The 14,716-nt window shown below is 43.5% G+C and overlaps 1 protein-coding gene across 1 annotated transcript in view; it reads left to right on the forward strand.

Moving 5' to 3' along the window:
• LOC135204636 (histone-lysine N-methyltransferase SETDB1-like) overlaps positions 1–14,716 on the forward strand; it is a 65,953-nt gene that overhangs the window by 50,271 nt on the left and 966 nt on the right. The window contains 6 exon segments of the mRNA XM_064234785.1: positions 14–153; positions 1,048–1,228; positions 2,002–2,143; positions 2,970–3,134; positions 12,111–12,245; positions 12,616–12,758. Coding sequence (XP_064090855.1) covers positions 14–153; positions 1,048–1,228; positions 2,002–2,143; positions 2,970–3,134; positions 12,111–12,245; positions 12,616–12,758 — 906 coding nt within the window.

A 14,716-nucleotide genomic window follows, 5' to 3' on the forward strand; every position in this document is an offset into this window, starting at 1 on the left:
ATTTGCTCTTCAGGACAAAAGCAAGTGTGCGTGCCAACAGCTGACCGTCCACGGCACCCGGATTTTGAATATGAAGGAAAATCCCAACGCAGGCTATCAGCATCGCCGGCTATACGAACAGGTCCAGAGTGGCATATACGAATGCAATTCTAGGTGCGTACCGTTGCTTTGTATTGTGGTTTTCTTGGATGGTTGTTGGCATACCGTCGCTGTATCCAGCTGTTTCGTTGTCAGTCCATAAAATCACGAACTGCATTTTATTTCTGTCCATGTCAAAGTAGTCTGATAAGCCGACCAAACTGCATGTCCAGACTTTCACAACAATTGCTGCAGCATTATTTTCAATCCAGTAGGATCTCATAAATTCAGTACTTGGCCTCTTGTCTTAATGTCATGTTCCATTTCCAGTAGATAAATAAACCAGTTGTATTGTCTCTATTAGCATAGTATAGAGGACAAAAAATATCCCATGTCGTTGTTCAGGATAACTGCATCTGGATAACTGCATCTGGAAGTAGATTTTGAACAGCAAAACGCTGAAAGAACTAAATGCTGCATTGTGCCTTTATGCATTGTTAGGGCCTAGGGAAAAGAACATTATCTGGTTCATTCATAAAATTCAATTGGAATTGTAGCTCCAGTAATATGACAGGACCTCTGAAATTTTCTCGACATCAGCGGTGATTTGATTCCTACTGTAAATAATACAATGGGTGTCTCTTCTGATATCTATTTCTCGGTCTAGAGTAGACAGTACTTGGTCTAAAGCAGACAGTACTATACAGGTAATGAACTTATATTTACCACAAAATCTGAAATATGAACAGGTGTGGCAACACAAGTGCCTGATGTAACTACAGCGTGATTGAAAAATGACTTAACAGTGGCTATCATTTTGGAAGGGACAGGCCATTAATATTGAAGAAAATAAGAAGAGGGAGAATATCCATGTCAACAGTATTACTCAGAAGATGCTCTTCACACAGATGTGTCAAAAGTATTCTTTCTTGATTGCGCAGTTGTTAAGTTTTAACTCCCTCTTTACAGATGTCATTGCGCCGTCAACAGATGCTTAAATCGCGTTGTCCAGCATCCTCTGAGACTGAAGCTGCAGCTCTTCAAGACTGCAAGAAGAGGTTGGGGTGTCAGGACACTTTGTGATGTCCCGAGGGGAGGCTTCATCTGCGTGTACGTGGGAAAGATGCTGAGCGAAACTGTGGCCAATGAGGTAGGTTCAGGCCTGAAGTTTTCTTTTGGATTAGCAGAAGATAGGCTAGATTTCTTTCATTCTCCTCAGGCTGGAAGATTGGTGACTAGCATCATTGTATTGGTTCCATTGATCATCTGAAATAATAGGAGACTGTTGATGTAGGTAAAGAATTCGAGTGTTGGAACTGGAAACTTTGTATGGCAGAACCCAATGTAGTAGGCTCAGGACTGCAGCCACCAACGTCTTTACCTTCAGCTGGTTTCCAGTTTTGACCTGTTGTTTCAGAATGGACCTTTTGGGCAAGACTTACGTATGCGCAAAAGATGTGATACATTGGTTTTATTATTATTATTATTATTATTATTATTATTATTACAGAACTATTGGAGTTTTAAGAAAGTAGTTCTCAAAATGGTTGTTTGTCAAAGTTAAGATCTTTTCTTGCCGAGGGCTGAAAAAAGTTTTGATGACTGTTAGTACAAGGGAGCTTTTGCACAATTTCTGAAATAACTTGAGTCAAATGGAATCTGGTATGTATGTTGAATAATGTTAAATTTATATTGAAGCTAACATTACTGTGAATTATACAATTTAAATTTCAAAAGTATTAAACTGGTGTTAATTTATAGTAATGCAGGGTTTATCAAGTAAGGAGTCAAAGATGCACTAGTCCTGGGAATGGGTTTACATTTATAGAAGTAACAAGACCACTAGGGATTCTGTCATCCTACTTGTTATAAACCTGACTTGGTCTTGATATTGGTCCAATCTTCATCTTGTTACTTCAACAGGAAGGGAAGCAGATCATTGGTGGAGACGATTACTACGCAGAACTGGATTACATAGAAGTTATGGAGAGCATGAAGGAGGGTTACGAAGAAGAGGTCGTGTCTCCAGAAGATTCAAGCAAATCTGCGTTTCAAAAATCTAGCAGTAAGTTGATAAACTTTTGTATGTATTGTGTCTGGTTATATCCTTAACATGTGTTGTTTCTTTCATAAGTCTTATGGGAAAATGTATGTTTGTATACCATGTGTACTGTAGTGGGATGGTAGTGGATTATTGCTGAAATTGTTGAGTTACAGATGAACTTGGTAAAATAACTTTGATGGCATGTTTAGTAGAAGCTTTAATTGGAGGGTTTTCAGGTTCTGTTACAGTTGTCTTTTTTTTTTTTGTTTAGATTGTACGAGATGATATAAGCCTATTGTCGAGGTAGTACTTGATAAAATGTTGCTCTTTCTTTTCATGTGTTTGTACAATGTTCTTAACTTTACAAGTGTATTATTAGATATTTTTAACATTTTTATTTAAATATGGAATAACTAATACTGGGACCTTTTTTTTTTAAATATGGAATAACTAATACTGGGACTGTTTTATTTAAATATGGAATAACTAATACTGGGACTGTTTTATTTAAATATGGAATAACTAGTACTGGGACTGTTTTCATGTAACATTTGTCACCCTGCATGTGTGATCTTGAAGTGTAAAGCAAATGATAACGGGAAAGGGGACGTAAAATGGAAAGCAAAGGTACTTACATTTCCTTTCTCAGCCAATGCACTCGAGTGCTTTTGCTACCCAAAAAGATCAAATGATGCACAGAACAGTAATTTGGAATCTCATGGTCACCAATTCTTTTGTAGATAGGTGAAAACCAGTACAGAGCTTGTAAAAGGATAATGCAGTACTTAACTGAGGTAGCATAATTCAGTAATGTATTTCTTATGTCTTGTTATCCCTCTCTCCTCAGCACCAGGATCACTTGGCAACGACAGCGATGGTTTTTATAGCGAGAATGAACCCGACAATTCGGACACCGACCGCGATTTCCCTGGGCAGCTCAGCAAAGGCGACAAGAATTTGGGGAAACGGGAGAGGTCGGCTCGTCTGCAGGAACGTTCAAAGAGCACCAATTGTAAGTTCTTTCCTACGACGTGACTTTTTTTTTTTTTTTTTTTTTTTTTTTTTTTTTTTTTTTTTTTTTTTTTTTCCCCGAAGCGGTGTAATGTTGCGAATTAGGACTTCTTCCATGTCATCTCTCTTAATCCTTTAGTTGTGTTGTTAGAATGGATTTATATGGAAGATACAATCATCCCTCTTGTTAAGCAAACTGCTTGGAACTTAAGTTTTTCTTTGTAAAAGCAAACCGCTTATGAATTAGCACTGTGGAGAACAGTTTTTATTATAAACAATCCTGGAATAGTTTTACAAGACTAGTACCATGTCCATTATACTACTTTGCAGCACCATACTCGGTAAGATTGTGAAATGAGGAATAAGTGTCTTTTTATGACTATTCCTAATACTCATGATTGTAACTTTTATCAGTTATGAAATATTTCCATATAAATAACGATAAGTGCCAAAATTTCAACCTTTGGTCAACTTTGACTCTACCGAAATGGTAAAAAAACGCAATTGTAAGCTAAAACGCTTATATTGTAGTAATATTCAACTATTTACCTTAATTTTGCAACAAATTGGAAGTCTCTAGCACAATATTTCGATTTATGGTGAATTTATGAAAAAACTTTTTCCTTACGTCCGCGCGGTAACTCTTCCGAAAAAAATCATACATGCGATTGTGGTAATGTTTGCACCATTTTAAATTAGCCGTTACATTCAGTTTTATATATGAAAATGTGCGCAATTTCATGTAGAATACAACAAAAAATAATTGAAGGTTGTAGCTTTTCTCATTTTCGAAATATTTGCATATAAATCATGATAAATAGAAAAAAAACCACGTTCGGTCAACTTTGACTCTACCGAAATGGTCGGAAAATGCAATTGTAAGCTAAAACTCTTATTTTGTTCATGAAACTTACCTGTCAGATATATATATAGCTGTATTTTCCCGAAGTCCGACAGAAATTAAAAAACTTACGACACACGTAGTGGGAGTCAGGTGGTTAGTACCCATTCCCGCCGCTGGGAGGCGGGTATCAGGAATCATTCCCATTTTCTATTCATAATTTTTCTGTCGCCGGTGTTGTAAACACAGTTTTCAGCACCTCCGTCTTGAATTTAGGAAACTTGGCTACTATAAGTACCCTTTTTGATTTTTTGGTATCTTGACTTTTGGATCGGTGGCTAGGCACACGTTAATTGTGGATTTGATTGATGTTTTGGCTTGATTTCTCTTTAAATAAGATGTCTGGTTCTAGTTCGGCTAGCGCCAGGTTTTGTACCAAGAGTGATTGCGAGGTAGCTACTGAAAGCATCAGTAGACCCTCATACTTTGTGTAAGAGTTGCAGAGAGCATGATTGCATGTATGAAAGTCGCTGCAAGGAATGTGAGTGTCTTTCTGATTCGGGATGGAGAGCGTATGAGTCCTATCTGCATAAGCTTGAACGGGATAGGTTAAGGAGGTCTTCCTCCAGGAGCGTTTCAGGTAAAACGGCAGGAAGTTCATGTTTCTCCTACTACCCTCCTTTAATCACTACTCCTAACCCTGTAGTGTTGCCTTCGGGCCCTGAAGCAGTGTCTGTAGAGGGTAATACCCTTACACTTATCTTAGAGTCGATTCGTAATTTAGATCTAAAGTGCTCGCCTTAGAAGGCAAAAGTGAAGGTGCAAAGTGCAGTGACAGTGCTCCTTCGTTGGTGGAGGGTGCGTCAGATCGGCCCCATTTCGCCTCTAGGCCTAGACCGCTGCCGGACTCCCAGGTTTCAGGGAGAGGGCATGTCGAAAGCCGCAGGAGGGTTACGGGGAACGCCCACCGATCTGACGTGCCTTCGGCAGTATCTGTTGACGTTACACAGACTGCCAAGGAGCGTGCGCGTGCACGGGCCCTCTGAAAGAGTGTTCTCTTCTTCAGAGGCTTCCTCCCCGCACAAGGGGTGGTAGCTCTCATTCTATTTCACGCCCGCTGAAAAGGACGCGTTGGTGATCGTGACGCTTCACGTCCAGTTTTGGCTCTCGAGAGGCGATCATCGCCTGAGAGTGTGTTTCGCAGCCTTCCCCGCCCACAGAAGAAGCGTAAGGAGTCATCGGATGATGACTTTGTTGAGCGCCCCAGTCGCTCTCGAGCGCGTGCTACGGCAGTTTCTGGGAGAAGGAAGAAGGCGTCCCCTCGCCCCTCGCCTTCTCACAGGATCAGCCCGTCACCTGACAAGGAATCCTCTCCTACTGAGAAGATCCTGCGCTCTTTGCAGCAACAGCTTGCTGATGCTCTTGCTAAGAAAGTGACGCAACCACGTCCCAGGGAGAAAGGATGACCGTCTGCCTGTGAAGAGATCTAGAAGGTCTCCCTCTCCCTCTCCTCGCTCGTCTATCTCTCCACTTTCTTCGCCTGCTAGAGTTCGTGCGACCTCCCCATCCGGATCTTCTGGAGGACGTGAAGAGGATTTTTGCTTCGCTCGGCGCATGAAGCGGTATTACCCTCGCTCGTTGTAAGCTTGCGGTGCGAGAGCTTGATACTGGCGTTGAACGCTTATCGGTGCAAGTTCACGTTCCTGACGCTCTCGGATCTGGGAAGCCAAGCGAACGCCAGTTGCATCTAAGAGTGCTCCAGCGGAAGCAGAGCGCGCACGAGATGTTAAGCGCGCCTTAGTTAATATCATTCGCACGCCAGTGGACGCCAAGCGTGCTCCAGCGGACGCCAGCAGCGCGCGAGTGGACTCCAATCTTCGCTTGCTAGTTGCAGCCAGGCTGTGCGCCAGTGGACGCCAGGTATGCGCCATGGTGGACGCCACAGGTGTGCGCCAGTGGTAACGCCAGGTGTGCCAGACGGACGCTCGGGTGACGAAGATGTGGAGTTTCGTCGCCTCCCACCTGTTTGTGATGAGTCTTTGCTAGTTGCTCGGGTCTAGAGATACGACGGAGTTCCTTTTAATGAGTCAGTACCGTCCACTTCACAGCAACGCGCCTCGTGGAAACTTAGACCAAGATAGTCTTGGTCCAGCCTATTTGCCTCCAACTTCACCTGTGTCGGAAGCAGAGGTTAGTGACGCTTCGGTTGAAGTGGATGACGAGAAACCTTTGGCGGCAGTCTCTTCCGACTACCAGGTTTTGACCCGCCTCTTCAATCAGAGTTTGGAGAGACGTTTCACCCGGAAGCTCCTCGCTCTCCTCCTTCACAACTTTCTTCGTCCAAGATCAACAAGGTCTCGGCTTTAGTCAGGATGAAGAAGTCCCTTTCAACTAAGAGGGCTCTTCGTAAGTCCATGACTGGATGGAGAAAAGGAAGTCTCAGGGAAATTACTTCTTTTGCCCTGCCACCTTCGAGACTTAGTGGGAAGGCTGGCATTTGTATGAGACGAGAAGACGTAGGTATTAGAGCTTCCCTCGTCAGCCCAAGGAGACTTCGCCAGCATTGTGGATGCCTCGAGGAGGTTCTCACCTGTCCTCTTCGAAAGTTTCATGGTCAACTACGGAAATGGAAACTACCACCTTAAAGGCCTCTTTCGGACGTTAGAGGTCTTCAACTTTCTAGATTGGTGTTGGGAGTGCTGGATGCCAAGTCTAGGAGTTCGACTCGACTTAGTCTGGGGAGACTGTCCAGCGTAATGTCGTGCAATGGACCAAGGCCGTCAGAGATGGTTCAGAGGAGCTACAGCTCACTTTTGCACAGGGCTCTTGAAGAAGAGATCCCTGTTTTGCAATTTTACAAGCGAAATCTGTTCTCCGTCACAGAAAGCAGAGCTGCTCTTCGCTCCTTTTTCGGATCATCTCTTCCCCCAGGCTATGGTAAAAGACATTGCGACCAGTCTACAGGAGAAGGCCACGCAAGATCTCCTCGCACAATCTTCAAGGAGACCTGCGGTTCCTTCGTCCTCGGGAGTTTCGATTCTCAAAGAAATCGAGCCCGTTTCGAGGTAGTTCTTCCTCGAGACCAGCCCCTCGAGGAAGAGGCACTTCCAGGGGCAGAGCCACGGCGCTGCCAAGAACAAGAAGTGAAGCAGAAGTCCTTCAGTCACCGGTTGGAGCCAGGCTTCAGCTTTTTGCGCAAGCCTGGGAAGAGAGAGGTGCGGGACAAATGGTCCGTGACATCTTAAAGAAGGGTTACCGGATCCCGTTCCTGAAACCACCCGCTGTATACTACCCCAGGGACATGTCTCCTTCCTATCGGGGAGAAAAGCAACAAGTGCTTTACGATCTGTTAGATCAGATGATCGTGAAACACGCCGTAGAACAGGTCTCCGACTTGAATTCCCCCGGATTTTACAACAGACTGTTCCTGGTGCCAAAGCAGTCGGGGGAATGGCGACCGGTACTCGATGTCAGCAACCTGAACCTCTTTGTCATCAAGCAGAGGTTCAAGATGGAGACACTCAGTCAGTGATGGGAGCCTTGAGACCGGGGGATTGGATGCCTTCACTAGATCTCCAGGACGCGTATTTCCACGTCCCCATCCACCCCCAGTCCAGGAAATACCTGCGGTTTGTCCTGAAAGGAAAAGTGTTTCAATTCAAGGCTCTTTGCTTTGGACTCAGCACTGCTCCCATGGTATTCACCCTACTGATGAAGAACATTGCGAGGTGGCTCATCTTTCCAATGTCAGGATCTCTCTCTACCTGGACGACTGGCTCGTACGAGCCTCCTCGAAAGACCGGTGTCTGGAGGACCTTCACACGACCTTGTCGTTAACGAAGTCCCAGGGGCTTCTGGTGAAACCTCGAAAAGTCACATCTGACCCCTTCTCAGTCTTTAGTCTATCTGGGGATTCAGATGGACTCAGTGGCTTTTCGGGCTTTTCCGTACCCAGGGGCGACAACTAGATTGCCTAAGCAAAGTGTCAACCTTTCTGGGGAAGGAATCATGCTCGGTGAGGGAATGGATGAGTCTGCTGGGACCATTTCCTCACTGGAGAAGTTTGTTTCCCTAGGGAGGTTGCACCTCAGACCTCTTCAATTCTCCTTGCGACAATTGGAAGCACCAAAACACTTTGGATTCGATTCTGTGTATCGGAAGAGGTAAAGGAACATCTAAGATGGTGGACCGACCCTTTGAAGCTCGCAGAGGTCTTTCCCTCAGCTTCAGAACCCCGACCTAGTGTTGTTTTCCGACGCGTTCTTCCGCGGGGTGGGGAGCAACACGGGGGGGAAGGAAGTGTCAGGCACCTGGAGAGGAACAGGTGTCCTGGCACATAAACCTCAAGGAGCTGGCAGCAGTTCATCTGGCGCTCCAGTTCTTTCAGAACGAAGTCTCCGGCAATGTGGTGCAGATCAACTCGGAGGACAACACCACCGACCCTGGCAATACCTCAAGAAACAGGGAGGAACCCACTCTCGATCCCTGTTCTTCCTTGCACAAAGGAGATCCTGTTATGGGCGAAGGCACACGACGTCTTCTATATGACGAGATTCATATCAGGGGGTTAAGAAAAGTCCGGTTTCCCGATTGCAGATCTGCCTCAGTCGACAAGGTCAACTTCTGCCGACGGAGTGGACCCTTCATCAGGAAATAGCCAGAGGTTGTGGGGAAGTTATGGGGATGTCCTCTCGTAGACTCTTCGCAACTTCCCAGGACAACGAGACCCGCTGTACTGCCTCAGTTCTAGACCCAGGAGCAGTAGCAGTAGACGCCCTTCTTTGGGACTGGACGGGACTAGACATAAATGCCTTTCCCCCGGGGAAGTAATAAGAAAATTCGCGGCATCAGAGGGAACGAGGATGACTCTCATCGCCCCCTTCTGGCCAGCGGACCTGACTGGTTCACAGAGTTCATGTCCTTTCTTGTAGACTTTCCGAGGACTCTGCCTCCAAGGATAGATCTACTCAAACAGCCCACTTCGAGAGGTATCACAAAAACCTCCCCCCCCGCTCTGAGTCTGACTGCGTTCAGGACTATCCAGAAGTTGGCCAGAGCGAGGGGTTTTTCAAGACCAGTGGCGAAAAGCAATCGCAACGGCAAGAAGACCTTCTACTATTGCCGTTATACCAATCCAAGTGGGCTGTTTTCCGGAATTGGTGCAGGAAGAAAGACATTTCCTCCACCTCTACCTCCTCGTGAGCCAGATCGCAGACTTCCTTCTCTACTTGAGAAATGAAGTCGCTTAGCGGGTGGCCTACGATAAAAGGCTACAGAAGTTGTGCTTTCTGTAGTCTTTAGGCATAGAGGACTGGACTTAGCCAACAACAGAGACCTTCATGATCTTCTTAAGTCTTTCGAGACTTCGAAGGTACCTCAACCAAGAGTCCTTCTTGGAACTTAGACATTGTTCTAAAGTTTTTGACGTCCAGTATTTTTGAACCGCTCAACTTAGCTTCGCTTAGAAACCTACAGGAAGACACTTTTTCTAACTGCTCTGGCGACGGCGAAGAGAGTTAGTGAGATCCAGGCTATAAGCAAGCATGTTGGGTTTAAGAAAACTCCGATGCTGTTTGTTCTTTAAGCCCTAATGTTCTTAGCAAAGAACGAAAACCCGTTCCAACCCTTGCCCAAGACATTTGAAATCAAGGGTTTTGACAGAGATTGTGGGTGTAATGAGCCAGAGAGAGTCCTGTGCCCTGTCAGGGCTCTCAAATTCTATCTAGACAGAACGGGAAGGACTGTAGAGGACCTTCGGGTGCAACTTGTGGTGCTCGGTTAAAAGAAGCCCCGATCTTCCCATGTCAAAGAACGCGCTTTCTTTCTTCTTGAGAGACAACCATTAAGGAAGCTCATTCCACATGTAGTGATAGTGACATGAAGCTGTTAAAATGGAATGCCCACGAGGTGAGGGCTATTTCGACCTCGATAGCCTTTCACAGGAATATGGCACTCAGTGACATTTTGAGTGCCACATATTGGCGGAGCAACTCGGTGTTCGCTTCACACTACCTGCGGGAGGTGGAAAGCGACATACGAACATTGCTCGTCGCTTGGACCATACGTCGCTGCAGACACGTGGGGGTTTTGGGGGCAGGAGGTAGCACTCATCCTTTCCTTTAGTGGTTAGGTGAGCGTTTGTAATCGTGTGTTTTTTGGTTTTTTGTGGTTGTGGGGTTGACCGCCCCGAGGCGGATCTCCCTTCTTTAGTCTAGTTTAGTGTATACCTTTGGTAGACTAGGCCAGGTGGTTTTTTTACTTCGTTGCCCTCATTGTATGGTCAATGGTCTAGTCACATCGTGGTCACGCCCCCACCCCGTTGACAGATCATCTTGAGTGCACCAGCTTATATAGGTCTCTACCTCGCTGGCAACTCTAATAGCACGAGCAGACTTACGCGGCAGTAACCACGAAGTCAGCTATGCTAACAGGTAAGAATCAAGATATCATTTATCTGCATATATATAGTTTCCTAAAATCTTCTATTCTGTCTACTCCCACCACCAAATGTGGGATCAGCTATATATATATCTGACAGGTAAGTTCTCATGAACAAAATGATATTGTAATGATACAATTAAGTTTGTTCATACATACTTACCTGCAGATATATATAATTAAGTACCCACCCACCTCCCCTCAGGAGAGTGGAAATAAAAATTATGAATAGAAAATGGGAATGATTCCTGATACCCGCCTCCCAGCGGCGGGAATGGGTACTAACCACCTGACTCCCACTACGTGTGTCGTAAGTTTTTTAATTTCTGTCGGACTTCGGGAAAATACAGCTATATATATATCTGCCAGGTAAGTATGAAAAAACTTAATTGTATCATTACAATATCATATTTTAGTAATATTCAATCATTTACCTTCATTTTGCAACAAATTGGAAGTCTCTAGCACAATATTTCGATTTTTGGTGAATTTATTAAAAAACTTTCCTTCCCTCCACACGCGGATTCTCCGCCATAAATCGCGAATTGCGTACATCGCATTCTCGGAAAATTTGCTCGTTTCATATTAGGCATTTCATAGAGTTTTTATATATGAAAAATGTGCGCAATTTCATTGTAGGAATAAAAGGAAAAATATTTAAGGTTGTAGCTTTTTTCTAATTTCCAAAATAATTGCTATATAAAAAAAATTTTATACAAAAATTTTGACAGGTTTGGTCATTTTTAACTCATCGGAAATGGTCGAAAAACTGCAATTGTAAGCTAAAAAATCTTACAGTATCGTAATATTCAATCATTTGTATTCATTTGAAACAAATTGGAAGTCTCTAGAAAACAATATTTAGATTTACGATGAATTTTTGAAAAAAAAAACATTTTTTTACGTCCGCGCGTTACGAATTCGTACATCATTTTGTGATAATATTTTTCTGGTTGCTTGCCTTTTATTGTTTTACAATGTATTATATATCAAAATGATTGCAATTTAGTGTACAATACAATGAAAAAAAAAGAAACTCGTTAGCTTTTACCGTTTTTTGCACAGCGTGATTGTTAAATACAATTATGTAGGAATTTTCTTTTTTTCGCTGCTACCATTAACTGCAATTATTTCATATGATAATGATATTATTTTTCATTTCTGATGATTGCATACTAAACTTCAGGCAATGACAAAAAAAGGAGCCAAAAATGAACTCTTAATCTTCAAAACTAAGCGCACTGTGATTTTTTGAAAAAATTATTTTTTCCGCTTCCGCGCTCACTCAAAACCGGCTCCGGCATTCGGGGGAGTTTTTGATTTTTACCGCTTCGGCGTTTAAGGGTTAATTTGATTTTGATTAATAGGGACAGATATTTGATTGTGCTGCTTGATGTTTAATTTTTTATTTTGACCACTTGAGTCCCAATTGGAATTCTGTAGTCTGCCCCAAATTATTTTACTAAAAAAGGACCTGAAAATATGAAGCATTACCTTACACCAGGGTTTCCTCTCCCTCCCCTAAGCTTGTGCACAAATGTAGAGCGCTCTAAGTTTCATGTGTAAGGAGCATAAGAGGTACAGGTTTACTTCTCTGTCTTCTATCTTTTAAACCCAATAGAGGCCAACAAAGACTAGTTTATACATTTGAGGCAAATTTGTAAAAAAAAGAAAACAATGTTCTATCACATTTTCCAGCATCAAAAGGTGCTAATTCTGAAGACGAGAACAGCAGAAGTGCAAAAGACCAACAGTCAGGCGAGGGAAATGGTAAAAGTGAGAAGTCTAAAGAACACGGCTCTGATGAGGATGAGGAAGCAGAAGAGGCAGCAGGTAAGTGTATTTTAGTTTGTATTCTTTATCCGTGCATTTGTTATCAATTAGTTAATTGCCTGTATTTTGGAATCTGAAAATACAATATTTAAACTGCCACTTGATCAGATTTTACCTTTTTTATACCTTAATTTTTTTTACATTCTTGAAATATTTCTTCAGTGTAACTTGTGGCATGTATAGTTGGGCTGTAATAAAAGTGTTTAGTTCCCAAACTTTGTCTCTAAGAAGGTATATAGATACTATACATAAATATTTTGCATTTAGTATAATGGCAGAAGCCATGATAATTACATCAGTGTATAGCAGTCAGTTAAAATGGGGAAGGGGCACAGACACTTCCTTACGGAGGCTGGTACTTTTGTCACAGATGAGAAGCAACGTCAGCGACAGGCATTTTTACCTTCCATGGAGAAACGCGAGCGGAAGAGCGTTCGAGAATTCTTCGGAAAAGATGAGTCTGTCTACATAATGGATGCGAAGACCACAGGGAATATTGGACGCTATTTGAATGTGAGTACAATACTTTTTTTTTTAAGATCCCGTAGCTATATCATAGCATCTAATGAGGAGTAGCTGCTGCAACTGAAAACAGTTTCAAGAGGACATAGTTTTCTTCCAGCAGGAATACAAACCATCACCTTTTATACAGGAGCATTTTTCAGCATGAGATGGAAACCCGTTGAAATTTGGTTACAAGATAGGAAACCACCTGGTTAACCAGGTGAAGGTTGGGTGATATCCTAGAACATTGCCTTCACTTTTCTTTCAGGCACTGTGAGATGCTGCTGAGCTTCCTCACAATCTTCGGCCGACTGTGGCGGCTCTTCGTTCCCCACATGCCAAGTGGTACCCTGATCTGATGTCTCTCTGGTCAAGATCCTGAGAGAGCGGCCCCCTCTGGCCTGTCTGTATCTGTTAGCCACACGTTCTCCAGTACCAGCACCATGGTACACTCCCTGCACCTTCACGTGTGGAGGTTATACAGTGTCTCCTGTGAGACAGGCTTTTCTTGCAGCACTGCAAGGGAGATGTCTGGTTACCTTAAGCACTCCTCTGTGAACACGTACCATGGAAAGTGAGCCTTCTTCTATGATTGGTCTCGTAGAAGGGGGGTTTACTCATTGATGTCGTAGAAGTGGGGTTACTCAGACTTCCTCATTTGCCTTCACTGAGCCAGGATTCTCTCATCAGCTGCAGTAAAGGGATATCATTCTGCTCTATTTTTGGTGGCGATCTGGATGAGATGTTCTCAGCCTGGTTTGTACTGTTGGTTATTATTTGAAAAGAACCCACTCCCACAGGCTGGAGTGTAGGCACCTTTTCATTAGCAAAGGTGAGTGCAGGAAAGTGGTGTCTAGGAATACTCATTCTTTCTGGCTTCGTGAGGTGAGGTAATAAGGTAAGCCCATACCTCCTCCTCTGAGGAAGAAGTTGGTATCTCGTCCAGTGAGGACTCATGAAGTCAGGGGCATGGGTATATTCCCAGCTTTCTGGAAGAACTTAGTTTATCCAGGTAACGAGGGAAGCTGTCTGGTGTTGTCAAGACCACCTTAACCGCATTTTACCTCCGGGGATGTCGCTCACAAGTCCCTAGACACCTTTGCCTTAGGAACTATGGTGGCTGCCTAATAAGCTCAAGATGGACAGGGTCTGTATCTTATGAGATGTATCTAAGGTAAAAGTTTGAAAGGTGTGGAAGAGAAACGACTGGCTTCTTATCCCCTTATTCCTTTTGGTGCAGTGTCCAGTTTGGTGTTGGAGTTGGAAAAATTACAGGCAAGTACCCTTGAGGCATCCGTTCCTGTCTGGGATAGGGGAATGAACCTCATTCTCTCCCCTATCATAAAAGGGAAAGAAGTCATGGTAGACTTTAGTCTTGAACCCTTTACTTGTAGCAGCCAGAACTACACTACCTTCTGGCATGAAGACACTTGGGAGACATCATGGTTTGGCCCAGGGCCCTACTACTACTCTGGCTAGCTGTTTTGCTAGATCAGGAGGTGGTTAAATGAGTGGTGTTTCCTTAAGAGGGGACGGACTTCCCTCCTCTGGCTAAGACTCCTTCATAAACAGTGATGGTTTGTATTCTTGTAGGAACAAATGAAAATTTTAGTAACATTTTATATTTTCATAGGTATGCAAACCAAAGCCTTTATAACAGTCCCACCTCAGCTGTTACAATAATTCCCTGCAGCCAAAGAAAAAGTGCAATGGATAGTGAGTAACACTCCCTCATTCGCCCCCTTCTCCACTGGTTAACCACCTTGTTTTGAGCTCTTTCCAGGTTAGGCTGAAAGATAAACTTTAATATTAAAAGTACGTATCTGGTTTGTATATCTAGGAAAAAGGAAAATTGTTATAAAATAAAAATTTTTGCCAGTGAGAAAGCCAATGAGATGGTAGGGAACTGGTATAGCAGATATAGGAGCTGGAAAATGCAGAGGAAACTTGACAGTCACTTAACCTTG

The sequence above is a fragment of the Macrobrachium nipponense genome, chromosome 47, assembly GCF_015104395.2.
Source record: "Macrobrachium nipponense isolate FS-2020 chromosome 47, ASM1510439v2, whole genome shotgun sequence".
Lineage (NCBI taxonomy): Eukaryota > Metazoa > Arthropoda > Malacostraca > Decapoda > Palaemonidae > Macrobrachium > Macrobrachium nipponense.